The sequence below is a fragment of the Antechinus flavipes genome, chromosome 2 (assembly GCF_016432865.1).
Source record: "Antechinus flavipes isolate AdamAnt ecotype Samford, QLD, Australia chromosome 2, AdamAnt_v2, whole genome shotgun sequence".
Classification (NCBI taxonomy): Eukaryota; Metazoa; Chordata; class Mammalia; order Dasyuromorphia; family Dasyuridae; genus Antechinus; species Antechinus flavipes.
The window spans coordinates 60,506,085-60,526,645 of record NC_067399.1 but is presented as its reverse complement, the minus strand read 5'-3'; the positions used below and the strand labels follow the sequence as shown (position 1 = coordinate 60,526,645).

General features: G+C 45.1%; 1 protein-coding gene across 4 annotated transcripts in view; it reads right to left on the bottom strand.

Moving 5' to 3' along the window:
- Window positions 1-1,056: 1,056 nt before the first annotated feature.
- Window positions 1,057-20,561, bottom strand: part of RANBP10 (RAN binding protein 10) — a 144,081-nt gene continuing 124,576 nt past the window's right edge. For 2 of the 4 annotated variants that reach the window (XM_051974977.1, XM_051974978.1), the window contains exons 6-14: window positions 19,328-19,512; window positions 13,240-13,352; window positions 9,941-10,049; window positions 9,638-9,786; window positions 8,363-8,558; window positions 6,636-6,760; window positions 5,642-5,787; window positions 4,828-4,939; window positions 1,057-3,499 (exon numbers count right to left, since the gene is read on the bottom strand). In XM_051974977.1, the coding sequence (XP_051830937.1) occupies window positions 3,369-3,499; window positions 4,828-4,939; window positions 5,642-5,787; window positions 6,636-6,760; window positions 8,363-8,558; window positions 9,638-9,786; window positions 9,941-10,049; window positions 13,240-13,352; window positions 19,328-19,512 (1,266 nt within the window). In that variant the 3' untranslated portion in view covers window positions 1,057-3,368. Of the gene's footprint in view, window positions 3,500-4,827; window positions 4,940-5,078; window positions 5,288-5,641; window positions 5,788-6,635; window positions 6,761-8,362; window positions 8,559-9,637; window positions 9,787-9,940; window positions 10,050-13,239; window positions 13,353-19,327; window positions 19,513-20,561 lie in introns of those variants that run through there. The other 2 variants (XR_007950284.1, XR_007950285.1) reach the window with 2 other exon arrangements.

Sequence of the window (20,561 nt, the reverse complement as noted above, 5' to 3'; positions counted from 1 at the left end):
TCATTCATCAAAACAACCCTCATTCATTCTGGCTTCCTAACCTTCCTAAACACATCATTGTTTCCCTCACCCAACTCCCTCTCTTACATTTCTCCAATTACCCCAATTTGGCTCCAAATCTCCAGAAATCTGTTACTGGGTCTAATAAGAGTGCAGAATTGATCTTCCTGATAAGTTCTGAAGTTGTTCTCTTCTCCTCTCTTTCCCTGATTCCTATGTCAACCTGATGCTTGGGGGACACGGGCCATATTCTAATCAATGGAATTTGTGATGAGCAAAAGACAGTTTTTTGTCTAAATACTAAGGAAATACTAAGCTGGTGAATCTTAATCAATTTCTAAAAAATGTTTCCAAGCTCAAAACACATGCCCATTTAACTCAGTACTTATTGCCTCTTAAAGACTACACAAGGCCCAGGGGGAGCCCAAGCCTATGCTGGACATTCAGATGATTACCACAAATTCCAAAGACTCTGAAGAACAAACACAAATCACAGGGTAACCCAACTCTGAGAATAGGATAACCTTGAACTTGTGTTGGCTTACACAACTGGGAATCTATAGACAACTGCTTTCTGGAATGCTCTGGCCCTATCACACTTGTCAGGATAACCCAGAGGGGTGTGAAAATTGTTCTTTTTCTACTAGCTAGGTTATTCCTAACCCACTCCTGCTGCTCACTAGTAAATAAAAAAAATCATAATTCATATTCTCCTAAAGTCACAAGCATTAGATCGGAGAGGCACCTTAGAGATCATTTAGTTCAATATATTCGTTTTACAGATGGAGAAACTGAGTTCTGGTTCCCAGGTGGGAAACAGTTAGTTCCTCTGACTCCAAGTTCAGAGCTCTTTCCACTCTGCGACACTGCCTGTTCTTTATCCAATTGGGGCATAGTAGAAAGAATCCTAGATCTGAAATCAGAGAACCTGGTTTCAAGTCTTGGCTCAGCTACTTACGACCGGCTTGTGGGCTGCACCGGATGATTTCTTGGGTCGCTTCCCTCTCTGCCTCTATACTAGGATGACTGATCTGATCCAATTCAGAGCCCTCACCAAAAGGCCACCAGAGTTCACCAGAAGACCATGGCAGAGCTAGAGGTGAGAAAGGAAATTGCAGCACAGATGGAAAGAGGAGCTTCTGCAGCTGAGACCCTCCTTGTCCTCAGCAGGGGAAGCTAGAGGGGGCCAGGACTGACAGTCGAACTCCCCAGAAGCAAACTGACAGTCTTTCCAGAGAACTCTCTGAACTGGGAAGCACAATGTTGGCAGGCAGGCCAGGGCCGACAAAAGCACCAGGATCTGCTCGGGGAAGCATTACAAGGAATGGGAGGAGGGGTGCATCCTGAAATCTGACATTGGTACCCATGTGGCAGCCACCACAGCTGGCTTCTGGGCAGCCCATACAAGAGATAACTCCAGGACATGGTTATCCCCCTCCTCTCCATCCAGAAGCCCCTGAAGTCTCTTTGGGACTGAAACACCTAATTCCTGATGCTGAACTGCTGTCATCCCTGGTCCGGAAGGAGAAGGCTCTCTTTTCTGAAGGCAAGAGAACTTGGGCCAATCACATTCCCCTTTCCAAGGACGGTTTTCTTTTCTTGTCTAATAAATGGAAAGATCTATTTCCCCTGAAAAATCATCATCTTTAGACTTCTTGGGATAGCCTTAGCATATGGCCAGCTCATGTATCAAGGCATTTGGAACTCAGTAAGAAGAGTTTCTTTTCTTCCACTGTTTTAAAGGCAGACAGAGACAAACTTCAGGGGTAGGACTAGAGTCAAAGGCTAAAGATGATCCCTTCAGGTGGAATCCCCTAGACTACTTACTCACTATTGACCTCTCCTGCAGAATAAAGACCCTGGACTAAACTCCTGAACATGATTTCCATACTCACCGAGAATTCAGTAACTCCACCTCATGATGGTTCTGCAAAAAGGACCATGTTCCTCAAAATCTCATTTTGCCAAGAATAGCCATTAAAAAAAAAAAATTCAAGACTTCAAAGTAAACTTTAAAGGGAAAAAAAAAAGTAAACCAACCCAAGGTGGCTGCTGCCTCTCAAAAACAATTAACCTGCAGTTCATTGGATTCAGTAATGCTTTAAGCCCGGGCCTATGGCCCTTTCTCAGAAAATGTGTGACCCACTTCTCTAAGTTTCTACCACTTTCCCCCACAGATATAGGTTATAATGCTATCATGACTACATCCTGATAAAGGGAGTCTCACCAGCCTCCACAACCTCCAGGGCCCAGGGCCCCTTTTTCCCTGGCTGCCTCGGCCTGACCCCAAGGCCTGCTCCTGCCCCACCCTGGCGGACATCCTCAGTCTGACACTCTTAGGCCAGAAGACCTGGTGAGTGAATCTTGGATCTGCTACTTACTGTGTAACTTTAGGCAGGTCACATTCTCTTTCAGGGGCCGTTTCCTTATCTGTGAAATGAGGGTGCTGGAATAGATAAGCTGGACAAGTCCCTGGTCCACTCTACATTTCCTGATCAAGTACCTAACCACCGCAGGCTCCTCGCTCTTCTTCCCTAACTCTGGCCACATCCAACACAACAAAGTTCCTACTGTGTTTTCTTCAACTGACTTTATGGTTTGGAAGTTCAGCTGGGGACATGGTGGAAAGAAATGAACAACTTGGTTGAGGTGACAGAGATGGTTTCTTTTTAGTGAGTGGGACCTCCCCCTCCCCCTAAAAACATACACTGTCTGGACTGCCTCTCCCCAAAGTGTCCAGACAACTAGCACTATGATAAATACTGTGTTTGTTTATATATATATATATGTATATATATATATTTATATATAATCTCATTTTTTTTTTACTTAAGAAAATAATAAGCTATCACCAACTTGGATGAGCTTTATCATCACTAAATTAGCAGAAACCAGCTCAGCACAAACTCTCCAGAGATAAATACTGGTGGCTCAGTCAGAAAAAATATAGATAAAAAACCAAAAACAACCAACTCCCTCTGCCTCCCCCCAACAACGTCTCCTAAGAGTGGAAGGAGCTACATTAGGGTAACCAGCCAAAATACTGTGTGTGTTGTCCCTGCTGTTGCTGCGCATGATGGAAGAGTCAAGGAGAGGTTGAGAGAAGGATGGAGAAGAAAATGGAAAAGGGAGGGAGAAAGAGGAGAGAGAGAAAGAAGGGAGGAGGAAGATCTAACTCTGCCAGCAGCTTCCAGGTCTCTGAGACAGATGTGTGAGAAGGGGCCATGATAATAATGAGAGGATAAGGTTAGCCCTGAGTTCTTGGGCTAGCCCAGGGTGAGGAGAGGCAGCATGGAGAAGGCCAGCTAGAGCCCAGGGGCCAGGCTGGGGCAGCTCGGTGGGATGGCGCTCCCCTCTTACTCAGGTGGCTAGTGCAAATAGTCATCAACTCTGGCAAATGAACAGGAGCCCAGGCCAACTCGGGCCATAAGCCGAAGACACTCGGATGCTTGGCCCAAGGCGAGCATCAGTGGGGGCTGCTTTGGCAGGTTTTGAGATTCTGCGGGAGAAAGAGAAGACCAGGTTATTCTCTCAAAGGCTTCAACTCTCGGCATCACTGCATAAAGTAGAAGTCAGATTTGGGAGAACTGGGTGTTTAAGGGTTAGATTTGATTCCCACGTAGCAAAGTTTGTATAGGGAAATACAGGAGCCCCGGAGCACAGGAAAATGCCTTGGGGTCCGAAGAAGAGTAGGCTGTGAGCAAGTTCCTGTCTGGTTCTCTCTGTGCCCAAGGGAAGAAGCCCATGGCAAGAGTCATAGGCTGAGCTGTATAGTCATGATTGGAATCCCTGGGCAGAAAAGCTAGAGATCTATTTGTAATCTGAGTTATCTGGTCTATGGTCAGGGAGAAGTTGGGTTAAGGTTGGGGGAAGGGGTCAGTCTGGGATCAAAACTTAGAGCCTTGATTTGTGGCCTGGGGTGAGAGGCCAATCTGGACTGATGGTCAAGGTTAACACATTCTCCAATCAGAGTTAAGAAGTCAAGGTAGGGCCAGGGAGATTGTGATCAGCAGGACACAGTCAGGCTGTATCTGAGTGAGAGGGCTCAATCTGTCCAGGATTAGATAGCAGTTTGAGATGAGGGTAAAGGTTGCAATCTGTGACGATGGTTAGGACATCCTATCTATTAAGAGGGTTGGGGAAAGGGTCAACCTGTGACCAAAGCAATGGTCTGACCTATGATCTCGGTTAGGGAATTAGTCTGGGGACACGATTCAGTCCAGAGCATTAAGGTCTGTGTCTACGATGAGGCACAAGTCTAAGGTCAGAGGAGGTTGTCAGTCTGAGATTAGAGTGAGGATCTTTATGGTCTGGGTCAATCAGTGGCTAGGGAGTCAATCAGAGCACCAGCCCCCAGTCTTTATTATGCCCCTTCTGGGACAACTGGGTCACAAATTGTATCACGGTTTGTTCCATGGACTGAGTCCCAATTCTCAGCCACCCCTTGGAGGACGGTGAGCACGAGCCCTGAGGCACTTGAAGCAGTACAAGGGTGAAGGTGGAAGGGACTTTCCCTCGGGCATGGATCCATTTGGTCCCTCCATTCCTAAATAGGTAGATGCTAGAGAGTGAACACCTTCAGAGCAGAGAACACAGCCTTCCTGAGCCCTCAAAGGTCCTCAAGTCTATGATCTGCAGGCAGCCAACAATCCTACATGATCTCCTCCTGAGCCCAGCATAACCCTCCCTTGAAAAGACACCAAACCTGATCTGTGATCAGTCAGAGAGAAGGGAGGAAAGTTTCCTTACAGCATCTTGCCCAGGTTCTGTCTAAGCCTGGGGCAGGAATGGGAGCAGCAGAATCTTGCCTGGGGGCTCTTTTCCTACCTAAAATAGCACTATTGAGGGCTGCACACACAGGCTCCCTCTGGATAGGGTCTAGCTGCTGACCAACAGGGCAGTTCCATGGGTCGGAGTATGCTAATAGGCTGAATGCGTCCTGCATGGAAGAAAGCAAATGAAGAAGTGGTGAGAAAGGGCCCTCTTCCCAGGAGGCCCTCCCCTCCCGCAGCCCCCCTCCACCTCCTCAGCTGGCGTGCTGGGGAGCGCTGGGGCCGAGCCTACAAGCTCCAACAGACCTGCTTTCCTCCCCGTCTCCGAGGAGCTCCCCTTCAGGCAGAGTAAAAAGCTGTCCTCTTCGTGAAGGCTCCCAGCCCAACCCCCTGAGACTGCTGGCCTGGCCTTATTCCTGGAGCCCCGGGCAGCAGCTGGAAAGGAGCTCAGGGGCTTCTCCTGCAGCGGGGGTTTCTGGAGCTGAACTGCAGAGGAGGTGACTGTTTTGTTGGGGCTGAAACATGAAGGAGGATCCTCGAATCCCCTGAAGGGGCTACTCCCGACATAACAAGCTGCTGCTGCCCCTTCTCTCCCTCAGGCACAGCAGTCCCCTCCCCCGTGGCAGCGACCAAATCAGTCCTACTGGAAACTCTGTCTATTAAGCCAGTCCTGTCACCCACTTCACTTGGGGCTGGGGCCTAGTTCCACCGCGTGACCAAAGGCCTCTGTCCCTGTTCTCACCCTTGACCAGGGGCTGTCACTGGGAGGCTGCCTTTCCTACAGGCGTTGGGGACAGATGAAGGGGGACTGTCAGACCTGGTGCTGCCCATTCCTCTAGCCCTCAGCCTCAGGGCAGCTCTAGAGTTACCTGCAACATCTCTTTATGGGCCAGGTTCTTGCCGTACTCTCGGCACAGCTGTTCACTGAGGGTCTGCAGCTCCCGGCCAAACAAGATAATTCTCTCCGTGGCAGCCTGGTTGCCTCCGCAGAGCTGTCGCCGAGGACGCCCATCTTCTGTGCCGATGGAAAGAGCAGATACATAAGAATGGGTTGGGGAATCCCAGGTATAGTCTATGACACTGTTTTCCCATCATAAGACTTTAGGGAAAGATGGTAGCAGTCTTGGCTCAAATCAAGAGGTGACAGCTGTGTGATTTGGGGGGGCCTGGATGACTTAAGGTTAAGGCTGCTTCTGACTGATCCGTGGTTGAGTCTATCAACAAGGCTACACTTCAGGAAATTGGAGAAGCTGGCTGATAGTTTTGGGAAGACCACCTTAGATGCAGAAAGCTCTATTTTGATCTAGCATGCTCTCCCTCAGATATATTCTGCATTCTGTGATCTCACTCAAGTTCCAACTGACATGCTTGGCCTTTATAGGCTCGGTCTGAAATACATCTAGACATTCATGCAGCTCTTGAAATAGTCCAGGACTCAACTTCCCTGGGAGGAATAGGGGGAGCCAGCTCCCTTGCTGGGTTTTTTTTGGTTTGAGTATTTTATTTTTCCCCCTAATTACACATAAAACAACTTTTAACATTCAGTTTAAAAAATTTTGAGTTCCAAATTCTCTCCTTCTCCTCCTTTCTTCCCACTTCCCTGAGATGGTAAGTAATTTAAGATAGGTAATCCATGACTCAAGAAGAACTGGCCAAGGGTGGACCAGAGGCTTCTGATGTCCAGCTGGGGCCTCAAATTCCCACCAGATCTCACTTGTTCAGTCCCAGCTCCAGCTATTCTCAAGGCTTCACTCCTTAACGATATGGACTAAGGATCCCATGGTGAAAGCTACAGTCCTAGTTTCTTTCTGAGACTAGTAACAGAAAGGGGAAAAAGTGATGCCCTCCTGAGACAGCCCTTACCCATACTAGATTCATCTGTTTGTAGGATTTCTTCATGCTTGTAGGCACCATTCACGATTCGGGTGGATGAGTTCTCTAGCACTCCATTGGGATAATGTTCTGCATCCATCTCCATCTCACTGTCACTAAGAAAGAGGGAAAAGATGTTGGTCAAGACAGGTCAGGAAAGAAAAGATGCTGGCTGGGGCTCTCTTTTTCACTAGGTGGGAGACTAGAACACAAGTTTAGGATCTGAAGCCTGGCTGGGAGGATGATTTCCAGGGAGTTTTTACTTGCAAGGCCACACCTCTTTCCCCATCACTTTAATTTGATTTCAATTCAAATCAATAACTGTTTGATGAGCACTTACTATTTGCCAAGGACACCATGACAAGCTGGGGTTTAATTTTTTCATCTGCCATCACTCTGCCCCCCCAATTCTCTTTTCTCTCCTTCCATCTCTGCCCTCACATTAACCCATACCTATCTCCCTTCCCCTTATATAATCAGAGGCCTACAGAATCATATGATGTAGAGTTGGAAGGGATCTCTGAGATGATCTAGTCAAATGCCTTCATTTTTGCTGAGGAGGAAATAGGGCCAGAAAGGAAAAGATTAGAAAGGTATTAAAACAATGGCGTATGTATTTGATTTCAGGTCTTTGTGACTCCAAACTCAGTGTTCTTCTCATGAAATCCTAATGCCCCTTGCCAACTTTCAGAGCTAGCTTCTGATGCAGTGTTTCTCTCTAAGCCTTTAGAATGATCCCTTTCAGATTCCCTCCTCTTTCCCCAAGTATCCTTTTCTCCCTGACTCCCCATCCATTGGGCCATGAACTTGGAATGCCTCTTAAGCTGAATCCTACAGGACCCCTAATAGATCCTCGCCAGGCCTCTGGCTATTCCAGGTAGACCTCAAGGTCGTAGTCAGCATTGCTGGAAATGGTCATCTTGACAACAGTAGGGAAGACAACTTAACCCTTAGTTTCCCTGATGCCTAAGTGGAGCAACATCAGTTCTAAGCATCATAATGACTAAAGCACTTTGTTCATAAAAGTAGCTGGCCTGGGCCAGAGGCTGGGGCTCACTGGGTCTGAGCTAAGTTCGGCAATGAAGTTTCCTTGTTAGTTCATAAAGACAAATTCTATCCCGTGGCCTCACCCTCAAGCCAATGAACCCAAGAAATTACCAGGGAATTGTCCTCTCCCTACCTTCAGCTCAAGTCTAATCTAGCCCAGCCAGGAAGTGGTAGCAACTGAACAGTTACAGTGTTCTTGTGGACTTGGTCACTCTAAGAGTCCTGTCCCTTTCAGCAATACTGACCATGGAGTTCAGAAAAGTCCTATAAACTCAAAGGAATATTCTCCTCCATTCTCCTCCATCATTAAAAGAATTGTCCACAGTGTATGGGAATTAGGGGGAGTGCTGAAAGAAGAGAGCCTGCTGCTCCCCACAATCCTAAGGGTATGAGAATTCCTGAAGCCTGGAGGTGATTGGCTTAAGGTAGAATCTTGTCTGGGAAAGAAAAGCATTAATAAGCTGATCTAAAATTTTAGGGTTGGGGGTCAAGCTGACTCTGTTCCTGTGAGAGAGGTGGACTGACTATGCAAGGACGGTGGAGATGAGGGGACAGGAGGAAAAAAAGCGCTAGTTAGTCAGAGTGTGGTGCTGTCAGGGGCAAGGCCCTCAGAGTGGCCACTGCTTCTGCACCAGGGCCTGCCCCAAGAACAAAGAAGGGAAGCATGGTACCTGGTCTCTTGGTTACTTGTACTACTGTGCTGCTGGGATTTGGTGGAGTCTGTGGAGTTGGATTCAGAGTAGTTGATTGACGAAGGGGAGGAGGATGATGATGACGATGATGAGGAGCTCAGGGCTGGGTATTTACTGTGACTCTGTTTGCTTTTGGTGGATGTGACCCCATTGCTACAGCTTGGGCTTTCTGCTCCTGAAAACCAAGAGAACAGAGTCAAAAGGCTGGATGAGTGGCATTTGGCAGAAAGCAGGCAACCTATCGATTCCCCTTCCTGCTGGCATGGAAGCATGAGCCTAGAGATAGCTACAGGAAAGAAAGGGTCCCCAGAGACCTCTTTGTCAGGATCCTAATATACTGATTTCCTCAGAGCCATGGCCCAAGAGATAACAATAGCAATGTCAAACACTTGAGTTTTACTCTGGGACTTATACTGGCAAGCTGCTTCTGCTCTAGGTTATCCTGAGGACTGAGACTTCCCTAGCAGGGATCTCTCCTAAAGGAGAACGTCAGCTAGTTGGGACAAAGACTTTTTTCTAGGTTTTAGGGCTCCATTAAAACCAGTAATATCATTGCTGCTCTGGGCATTTCCTGTCTCGTATCAGCCTTGCCAAAATGGCATGTAAAGCAGATCCCTTGCTCCTTCCCTGGCCAAGGAATTCAGAAATTCCTTCCCTTTTCTAAAGCTGCTCTAGGGAGCACACAGGAAACCAGCTTCATCACCTTTCATTGGCCTCTTGTTTTCAAACCCTTCTCCAAACCTGTTCTCCTACTTCCCCAAGAGTGGCCATGCTCCACTGAACGTCTATATCCCTGACCCAAGTACTCCTATACATTCTGCCTTCTGACATCATGCTTTGGATCACTTCTTCTTATGAGCCATCAGGGACCTTGGTGAGCACAGAGAAAAGTCTCCAAAAGGCCAGGTCCTGGGAGATAATTAGTCATAGGCCTTACATAGAAGCCTAAAAAATAGTCCCATACCAGCAAGAAAAATGACAGGATTTCTCTGGCAAAAATTTTTTTTTTAAGAATTTATAAAGAAATATTTCCCAAACTAATTCTGTGAAGAAGGCAGTGCAAATATCACTATTCCCATTTTATAGATAAAGAAACTAAGGTTTTAAAAGGTTTTGGATTTGCCCAGGGTCATAAAACCTGGTAGAGTCTAGCTAGAGTCAGTTTCAAATCTGGGCCAAAGAGTTTCTGAAGAAAGATTCTTTAACACTTTCCACTGTGCCCACTATTATGGATATCAAAAAGCATGGGCTTACCGGTGCTGTGCAGATGGGAATTGCTGGGTCCATGTCTAGGGCTGAGGCTGGGGGACCCTGGGTAGCTGTCTTGGGATTTGGGGCTTCGAGCACTAAAACAACGAACCTCACTGTCTGTTCCATTCACCATCTCCACAAATTGCCGGCACCTGGTGGGGGAGGCAGGGAAGGAGCAGAGGGGAAATGCTTTAAGTACACACTTTGGCTGGTTCCATAAGTAGCTGTGTCAGAGCCAAGAGGGCCAGAAGCCCCAGACCCCACAGGCTGAGGCAATGGGGAAAGTCACTTGGGCTGCCAACTTACTTCAACATGAAGAGCAGGTTGGGGTTGTGCTCCAGGAGACCAGGATAGAGCTGCTGGGTGGCCTCTATGGCCTCTCCCACTCGGCCTGCCAGCATGAGCTTTTGTATTCCTGTAAGCAAGAGCACAGCAGTCAGGACTCCAGGAGCAAAAGAGAAACCCATTTCAATATCCTGCCCGCTCAGCCCTTATCAGTGCCACTGATGGAAGAATCCCCAACGGACGAGGTACTGGAGGCAGGCAGATATGACACAGGAGTTTATGACCAAAACGATGGGGAAGAGACAGAGACAAGCGGCAACAATATAAGGGAGACTCAACGTAAAGGAAGTGTCAGAGGCGAAGCAGAAGAAACCCGAGGAGGCATGTCTGCACCACCCTGGGCCATGAGGAAAGGGAAGGATTTCTGGAGGCAGAGATGACAGCCAGGGAGGCAGAGACATGGCTGAGGTGGGGCAGGACAAACATGGGGGAAGTGTCCCCTTGGTGGAAGGCAGAGTCCCCGCAGAGGAACAGAAGATGACAGAGCTGGAAGCGCAGAGTGGGCCCGCCTCAGCAAGGGGCTGCCAGGGGAGTGAGAGGGTCGGAGGCTTTCAAGCTGAAGGGAACCGGAGCAGTTGCCCGGCACAAGCTTCTCCAGTCACACGGGAGGGCACGAAGGAGAAATGGCTTGCCCGTGGTCCATCTATGCACTTATCACATCCTCAGAGGATCAGTTTAGGGGCCACTGTGCCCTCCCTTCCTTCTTTTACACATGAGGAATACGCGGCACATAGCGGTGGCACGGTGCCCATAAGCACCTGGGGCAAGGTCAGAGCCGCTCACCTCCAGCTTCCCAGCCCAAGCCACGAACAGCCAGGTTCTGACTCCATGACTTCTGAGTGAAGATCTGGTGCTTTTTGTAGCACTGATTTGACCTCACAGTAGAATTAGAAAGAGAAAGAGTCTGATGGGAGGGAGACTGGGAGATTGCAATCGGCTGGCCACCAAGGATAGCTCTTGCTTAAGCTCTGAGGAGATGTCCAGTGACATGTTGGCGCTATCCAGACCCACTGACCTGTGCTATGAAGAAAGCTGGACAGCACAGTGGAGAGCAAGAAGACCTTGCTGAGCCAGAAGGAATTTGAGCCGAGCCACCGAAGTACAGTTTTACCATGAATGACCCCTCCCTTCTGCCAAGGACCAAGGAAGCTTTTCTTTCTTTCAATATTGAATTATTAAAAACGTCTAACATCACTACTGCACAGTAACTCTACATTTAAACTCATTCATGTCAATGCCTACAATAGCCTAGGTTTTCCATCACTCCTACTAAGTCTTCATCGGGATCCTTTGTACATTCATTCTCATTTCCTTTTACTCTTTACATCTGTAGTACATTGGGGTTTGGGACTTTTTTCACAAAGCACTGTTTCATACAAATAGAATCTTTTGATTTCTTTTGTATTCTCCTAATTTATTAATTAGAGTAATCCATTAAGTTAATGTAATATAATTTGACCACTTTCCTAGTGTTGGAATTTCACATTTTTTGAACAGATAATGCTTTTTTGTTTGTGGTCATTCTTGTAGGGTACTTTCTTGCATGGAATTATGAGTTCTAAGACCATGAATATTTTTTCCTCTTCTGGTATACACTGCTAAACTAGACTCACATTCACTCTCTCTCTTCTTTCTTTATGGGTGAGGCATTTGGGGTTAAATGACTTGCCCGAGGTCACACAGCTAGGAAGTGTTAAGTGTTTGAGGCCAGATTTGAACTCAGGTCCTCCTGACTTCAGAACTGGTGCTCTATGCACCAATTAAGGCAGAATCCTTAAGTCTTCATACTAGCTTTTAGTTTGTTCGTGTCCTGAGTTCCTCCCAGCTTCAGTACATGATTTTATGAAGCCCAGTTCTGACACTTACTATAAATGGGTTACAGACCAGACAAAATGGAGATAGCTACTGCATTGGGGGTTGTAAGGGAAGTGTTCTGTAACTCTTAAGAGAACTAGAGCTATTTAAACTACTGCTCCTGTGATTATTCAAATCAAAAGAAGAGACCCAAAGCCAGGGTAGGATAGTGGGATGTTTTCTGACACATTTTTCTCCAAAAGTCTGAGGATTTACAGCTTTTTGCCCCCCCTTTTTTCTTTCTCTCTTATTCCCGAATCTGATTTTCTCAGGCTTTGCACTACTCCATTTCATTCTTTAATCAGATCTTATATGCCTGCTTGGAAGTCATCTCTGGCTTGCTCTTTCTCAGATGCAGGTCCCATGGTTGGGACTTGCTCTGTTGCTCCCTTTTGTATTGCCCATCTAGTTGAGTGTTTTTCTGGGAGACACAAACACAAATATATACACAAATACCTACAGGTTCAGAGAATGGTATAGAGACAACCACCACCCACACTATTCTCTCTTTTTCCTTTCTTTTCTATGTCAGAGGAACCTGAGAAGGAAGAAAATACATCTTCAGGGCCATGTGGGAACTTTTCACACTTTCCTTCTGACATTCATTTTCTAAGATTGATCCTTTAGACAATCTACAATTTGAACATTTTGTTAATGATTACACCAGCAGAGCCCAGACAATTATGAATTGTTGGTGACTCTTTTAGGGCAGGACAGCTAGGACCCCTTGCAAGCCTCTTGGGTTCTGTGGAAGTCAAGGAGGTCACAGAGAGGAGGGCACTGCCCGCTCCAGACTCCTGAACAATAGGCCCTTCAATAGGCCCGAGGAGTCCCTCAGTTCTTTCTTTAGCCATTAACATGAACAGCTGCTTGATGAAGGGAGAACAGAAGGCCCAGGCCTTGCTAGTAGATAAGGACTCAGCAGAGCTCTGAGTGATCTGACTAAAACAATAAAGATCAATGGGAACCAATTTTCAAGGGAATGAAAAATCCACACAGAGGAGGCTCGGAATGCAAACTTGCCAGGGCTCTGGATGACCAGCAGCCAGAATATAATGGAAAAAGTGAGTTTTGTTCATATCAAGAAAAGAATCAATTCTGGAGGATCTGACTAAAGAAAATGGTCAGGCTGGAGCAGCAGGTCTCTAAAAACCCTTCTGGTCCTAAATCCTATCACAAGGAAAAGGGGACAGTTAGAGCTGGTGGGCTGAGCATCTCCAGTGAACTGGGTCCACTCAGGAGACTTCCACCAAGAGGAGGACCAAAACCTAAGTTCAAGGTTCTGCTGGCCTCCTACAGGCTAAGGCTAGCATCACTGAAACCAGAGACAAAGGAGATCTAAGGTGAGGAGCTCACAGAGAAGTGGGAAGCAGGGTGGGAGAGTGAGAGAGGAATCTTGGTCTTACTTTGTCTGTTCTTGATGGAAGTCTGTTCTTCCTGAATCGTGGTTTCTGTCATACGGGCAAAAGCTGTGGCAGTAGCACAATACCCATGATGCACTAGGTAGGAAGAGACCATGCTAAAAACAAAAAAACAAAACAAACAAATAAACAACAACAACAACAAAAAAAAAAAACAGAAAAATAGTGACATTCAAAAAAGCAACTTTGAAAAAATAGAATGTGACTGGAAATACCATCTTTTTGATCTGTGTTCCTCATTCAAGCTTCCACTAAAATGTACCCAGAGTGGAGGCTTGAAAAAGCCTGCAGAGCAAGCATGTTCAGGAGGTACTAGAATGTTTCCTCTCACTGTCCCATAATGGGCCAATACACCTTTTAGTGTTGTATTGAAAAAGCACTAGAATCCAACTTACAGAGAAGAAAATAGCTCTTGGTCAGCAGTCAAGAGATCTGAGTTTGAATCTTGGCTCAGCTGCTAGGAATCTCACTTTTGTCATTTATATTGAGACTAGATCAGGACTTTTGGACATAGGATCTAAGAATTTGAACAAACTTTGGATAACTGTATTTCAATATAATTGGTTCCTATTCCCAATAAGATCAGAAGTGAAACAAGGTTGCCCACTATCACCATTACTATTCAATATTGTATTAGAAATGTTAGCATTGGCAGTAAGAGAAGAAAATAAGTTTAAAGAAATTGGAGCAGGTAAATGAGGCAAATTATCACTCTTTGAAGATGATATGATGGTATACTTAAAGAATCCTAAAGAATCAAGTAAAAAAACTATTAGAAACAATTCACAACTTCAGCAAAGTTGCAGGATACAAAATAAATCCACATAAATCATCAGCATTCTTATACATCACTAACAAAATTCAACAGCAAGAAATACAAAGAGAAATTCCATTTGAAATAACTGTCAATAGTATAAAATATTTGGGAATCTACCTGCCAAAGAAAAGTCAGGAATTATATGAACACAACTATAAAACACTTCCCACACAAATAAAGTCAGATGGAAAAATATCAAGTGCTCATGGATAGGCTGAGCGAATATAATAAAAATGATAATACTACCTAACTTAATCTATTTATTTTGTGTCATACCAATCAAACTCCCAAGAAATTATTTTATAGACCTAGAAAAAAATAATAAAATTCATCTGGAAAAGCAAAAGGTCAAGAATTTCATGGGAATTAATGAAAAAAAATTTGCCAATGAAGGTGGCCTAGCTGTGCCAGATCTAAAATACAGCAGTGGTCATCAAAACCATCTGGTATTGGCTAAGAAATAGAGTAGTCTGTCAGTGGAATAGGTTAGGATCACAGGACAGAATAGTCAATAACTATAGCAATCTAGTGTTTAACAAACCCAAAGACCCCAGCTTTTGGGATAAGAACTCATAATTTGACAAAAACTGCTGGAAAATTGTAAACTAGTATGGCAGAAACTAGGCATTGACCCACACTTACACTGTATACCAAAGTCGAAATGGGTTCATGATTTAAACATAAAGAGTAATATTACAATATGATTGATTCCCCCTTGTAATCTTATTCCGTATTCTGAGTATTCTGAGATAGGGTCTCTCTAGGCTTCACTGGGCAGCCAGAGTAATATGCTACAAAAAATGATAAGAATTCCTGAACTAGAAAGAGAAACAAATTCAGGGAAAGCAATGGCTCTGGAGCCAAAGGCCCTGAGCCTATTCATGGCACCCTGAAACCTGAAGGCAAGTCCTCCAACTTCCTAAGCCAGTCTCTCCTCGGGAAGATGATTTTTAAGACTCCTGAGGTTACATCTGCTGACATTTAAGACTAATGATTTTTAAGACTCCTGAGGTTACATCTGCTGACATTTAAGACTCCTAGTTCCAACAATCTGACCGGGACTATTCTTCATTTAAGCCGCTAGGTTTGACTGCAGTGGGTGCTAGGAGGGAATGGATGGCCACAGTCCATGGTGAAGCAGAAAGCTAATTGCAGTAGATGAGCTGCCTGGTACTTCTTAGCGTGATTCTCTCAGGCACACTTAAAACGCCAAGAAATCACTTTTGGAGTAGCTTCCTTGTGGGACCTCAAAGACATTAGCCACCAGAAAGAGAGCAAATTTCTGTGCTGTATACTTCCTGTGAAGCAGTCTCAAAATAATTTAGCTTGAGAAAGCCTGCAGTGCAAGCCTGTTCAGGAGGTACTAGAATGTTTCCTCTCACTACTCCATAATGGGCCAAGCTGGCTGTGCTGATTTCTTGCAGACACATCACTATCACTAGACTCTATTAAGCCTTCGGAAATGCTGGCTCTGCCCCTATCTGAGAAACCATCTACTCTGCTTGTCACTGAGCAAGAGTCAGGGGAAGGAGAAGTCAAGCTGGATCTTCTAAAACCAATCATTAAGCCTACAAGGAGAGAAGAAATCTTGTACAGAAAATCTGATGAGATGAATAGCTTCTGAGAGGTCATTTACTAAGAAGCTACATTCCCAATTCCACTTCACCTCCAGAGACAGGACTGTGAAAATCCAGAGAGGACCTTCATGTTTGTATCATGCATATGCAAATATGCATAAGTGTGTGTACACTTGGATATGCCTTTTCTAGTCATGCTAATATATGTAAAGTATTAGAATGGTTTCTAGAATTTAAAGGAATGCCATGTGGAAGAGGGCAGAATGAAGACCAATGGGTAGACCTTATAAAGGAAGCTATAGATGGGAGACAGTGTGGTATAGTAGAGAGAGAACTGGACCTAGCGTTAGAAGGTAAGATTCCAAATCCTCGCTCTGAAACTTATGAGCTCTGTAACCAAAGATACAAAAGCTCATGGGCAAAATGGGGATAACAGTACTTGTGAATTAGGTTGCTATTAGGAAAATGCCTTCCAACTCTTAAAATATTGCAGAAATAGGAACGACTATTATTATTATTCAGCTCAGCACAATAAAAAAAGAACTTTTTTAACAATTAAGACAGTCAGGACAGCTAGATGTCCCAGTGGAGAGAAAACCAGCTTTGAAGTCAGGAGGACCCAAGTTCAAATCTGGCCTCAGACATTTAACACTTCCTAGCTGTGTGTCCTTGGGCAAGTCACCTCATCCCAACTGACTCAAAAACAAAAGATCAGTTGCAACCATTAGGACTGTCTAACATTGAATGCTTTGTTGGGTACTAGTTCTTCATCACTAGAAAGATTTAAATATAGGCTGGATAACAATTGGCAGAGCAGCAGGTGGGAGGACTGGATTCTTGTGCTGGGTGGGACCCCAGATCTGATTCCTCCTGTAAGAATAGGACTTTCCAAGTGTGGGCATGTGTACATTTGAGAGCATTCTTATGCAGGTCTGTGCCCGTGAGTGTCTGTTTCTGTTTATAAGTGTAGACCTGCTCCTTTCTTAGAAACAGACTCCCTTCAAATGATAGCTCCGTTATCCAGTCTTCACTACTCAAGCCAACTTCCAGAAATTCAGCATCCAAAGACTTTATATGGAAACATTTTATTAGAAACTGTTGAATTAGCTCAATATGGCTTGGAATAACCATATTCACTCAATGCACAAATAGACTTATTGCCAAAGACAAATGGCAAATAGAAGTTTTTCTATTTCAGTAATTGAGTTTTCTTTATTTTCATATTTCTTTCTACTGAAAAGTCAGAGAGAGAGGGAAAATGAGAAGAGGGAGGAAAGAGAGAGAGAGAGAGAAGGAGAGGGAGGGAGAGAGAGGGGGGAGGGAGGGAGAAAGAGAGAAGGGAAGAAGGGAGAGGGAGAGAGAGAGAATGGTTCCTTACCCAGCAAAATAAGGCAGAACAGGGGCAACTAGGTGGCACAGTGGACAGAGCACCAGCCCTGAAGTCAGGAGGACCTGAGTTCAAATCTGGTCTCAGACACTTAACACTTCCTGGCTGTGTGACCCTGGGCAAGTCATTTAACCCCAATTGCCTCAGCAAAAAGAAAAAAGGGACAGAACAGGAGGTGGCCTGATGTTTCTCACATCTGAACTCTTAGAACACAAGGAGGTTTCACTAAAGCTCAACCTATTCTTTCTAAAACTGAGATATATGCCAAGTCTCCCTTCTTTACCAGCCCAATGTTCCTCCTTTCTCCCTTGCTTTGAAAAGGGGCCAAGGCTAGTAGCAGGATAGGAAGAAGCCTCACTCACTCTTCAAGTCTCAGAACTAGGATCACTTTACTCCAGAAAATGAAAGACAAGACACTTCCCACTAATTTTTGGTGGTTTTTTAAAATGAAAATGAAAATCATAAAAAAAGTGATCAAGAATAAAAAGAAAATAATCTTCACTTAAGAAGAGAGTCAAAAAATATAGTACATAGGGAAGCTGATAACCCCCCATAAGAGCTTTCTAATGACGAAAGATGTTTAAAAAAATGGCATAGGCTGCCTTATGAATTCCCAGCCCTGGAGATTAGGAGTGCTACTGATCATCTCTAAGATCCCATCTAATCTAAAAATCAGCAACATAACAATTCAATGGGACCAGGAAACTTGAAAATAGCTGGGTTCAGATGAATTGACATTTTAAAAATGGGGAATTTTTATAATAAACCAAGGTCGGGGTCCTGCTGATGCTGTGTATTTATCTGTGTGGAATTTCTGGACTGCTGTGGAGCCTGAACATCAGATATGTGCTAGAGGGCAGAAGCCCCAGAATATGCACAGAACATCATCTCAGCAAGGGATGATAGTTTCTCCTTTTTAAACTTCCTTTCTGGGTACAGGGTACAACAATTTCTGCACTCTCTAAAGAACATCACTGTTGGGCAGGGAATAAAAATGCTCCTTTTTTTTTTTTTTTTAAACAGAGCTTGGAGGTTTACAAGGTCCTTTCCCTCACAACCAACTTTGTGAGGGAGGTAAGGCAAGTATTATTCCCTTCCTTGAGCAGCAGCTGATGTGAATGTCAGAACAAGAGAAAAGCAACAAGTACAGAGGACTGTGATCAGTGTGGACTTTTACCCCCAGTCCCTGGTTGGCTCTGGGTCCATTCAACACCATCAGCTGCTTCAAACAAAGAGAGCCGCTCTATGTAAGAAGAGCCTCTTATCAGGGACTGGAGGCTGCCAGAATACCCCAAGAAGATCAAAAGAACCCTCAGCTGCTTTTTTTTAATGCGAGGTCAAACAGAGCTCAGGAGGTTCCCAGGCTTAGGCAAGATCTGATGGCCTGGTAAGTCTCACATTGTCTCCTCTAATGCCCTCAGCTGCAGCCCCCTAAATCTGCCACAGGACTCCCAGACAATTGGTTCCTAAAGCTACTGGATGCTAGGACTCTTAAGTCACTGACTAAGACAATTAAACCCTTTCCTTCTGAGCCTAACCTGCAAGAATGGTTTAAAAAAAAAAAAAAAAAAAACTATAGGAAATTAAGATGAACATGCACACAGGGACAGAAAATGAAACACAGAAAAACGAAGTGACCTTGCCAAAATCAGGCTCTAAAATAGAGTGAAGCTATGAATCAAGCTGAGATTATGTACCTTTGCCTAAAGTTTCATCATCTAATCACAATGATTCTCAAGCCTTTAAGTACTGGTTAAGGTATATATGACAGCTCAACTAGACAGTGTGAGCCAGAGCCTGCTGTGTCCCTACCTTGGCCAAATTTTTAATGTACAATAAGAACAAAGTTTCTTTTTTTACTACTTTGGTAGAAAGATCTGGTCTCAGTGGCTGATCTTCAGATCCAGGTCGGGGCTTCACAGATTCTTAGTGAAGAAAGAAGCCAAAGAGTACCAAAACATCCTCTCTGCTCGAACCATTCCTCCCTGCCCTCAATTACAAAGAAGGACCAAATACTGACCAAGACCCCCTTTTTGGGCAAAATTCAACCCAAAGTAACTTCATTGAGTCATTACCTAAAGATTCTAGGAGCAAGGAGCTTGGGCAGAGTAAAAGACAGCCAAGGATGCAGGTAGACCCAAATTTTATCCTTCAGACCAATTCAGGGAAAGCTGTAACCTTAAGAGCCAAGAGCCACCACCCTCAGGCTATGAGAAAATAGAGATGAGGAGGTTGGTAGAGATGACATGGGAGCAGCTGGTTGGGGCCAAAAAAGGGGAAACAAGGACTCACTTCTGTAGCATGGCTTGCCACTCCCCGAGTCTGTCACCAATGGGAAAACGCTTAATGGTTCCCTGAATCTTTGCTCTCCATTCCCTCATGTAGTCCTCAATGTCAAACACAAAGGGTTGCTGCCCAAAGTTGGCGTCTACGATCTCTCCAGGAGTCTGCAAGCCTACTGTGGGGTATAAGTTTGCCTGGAAAGAAAAAGGAACATTGGTTAGAAAATCAGCCTTGTGGGAGAGCAAAGCAGGCTCAATACCATGAAGAATGGGGTTCGATGAGTTGGAATGGATGAGTGACACTCTGGAGGGAGGTGTCTTAACTAAGCCAAGGAGCTAGGAAAAGGTGACTCATTTCAGGAGAACCCCTGGGTTGCCTTGGGTGATTAGCCTGAAGGCAGGATGGAGAGGCCATACCTAGTTCACATGAGGTACTTGTGCCCTACTCTCTCCAAGTGCTCAGTCATCTCACTAGGAGAACAAGGAGAGGGAGAGACCTCCAAGGGAGATGATTCCTGTGGAGACCTCTTGGACTCTAGCCTAGATTCTCTCTGGCTTTAGTCCTTCCTCTCACTCCTTTACATTAGCTAAGTGCTAAGACTTTCCAGGACAGGGGAAACTCCTGGGCCCAATAAGACCAGCAAGGCCAGGTCAAGCTGAGCAGTACCCAATAAAGTGCCACAAATCAGAAAGCCAACAGCAGTAACCTCTTCTCTGGGCCTCAGTTTCTTCATTTGTAAAATGAGAGGACTGGACTGGATGATTACAAAGGTTTTTTTGCATTCTACATCTTATGATGCTATGAAAGGGGAAAGGAGAGCATAAGTTAGCCAGAGAAAGAAGAGAACCCCTCCTACCCCATCTAACGGCACTTCTCAGGGATCTCAAGCACACTGGATGCCCAGATCTCATCTGATGTAAGAGTCCCTAGAAGGGAGTGGGGAGTGAGGGATGAGAAGAAAAAGAGGAAATGAAAAGCTGAATAAAGCTAAAGTTAGCAGCACCTTCTTACCGTGCATCTAAGTTCCCAAGTATTTGGGGAAAGAATTGAAAATGTCCCTGGGTATTCCGTGCAGGTCTTGCTTAATTATTCAACCATCTCCTTACCATTATGGGGCTTGATAAATCTCCTGCCTGATAAATGGGAGTCCACCTCCAAGGTTTTGCCTTAAAATCCTATCCACACTGATGGCTTCCATGATCCTTCCTAGAAAATCTGCACGTATAGCACAGACTACCCACCT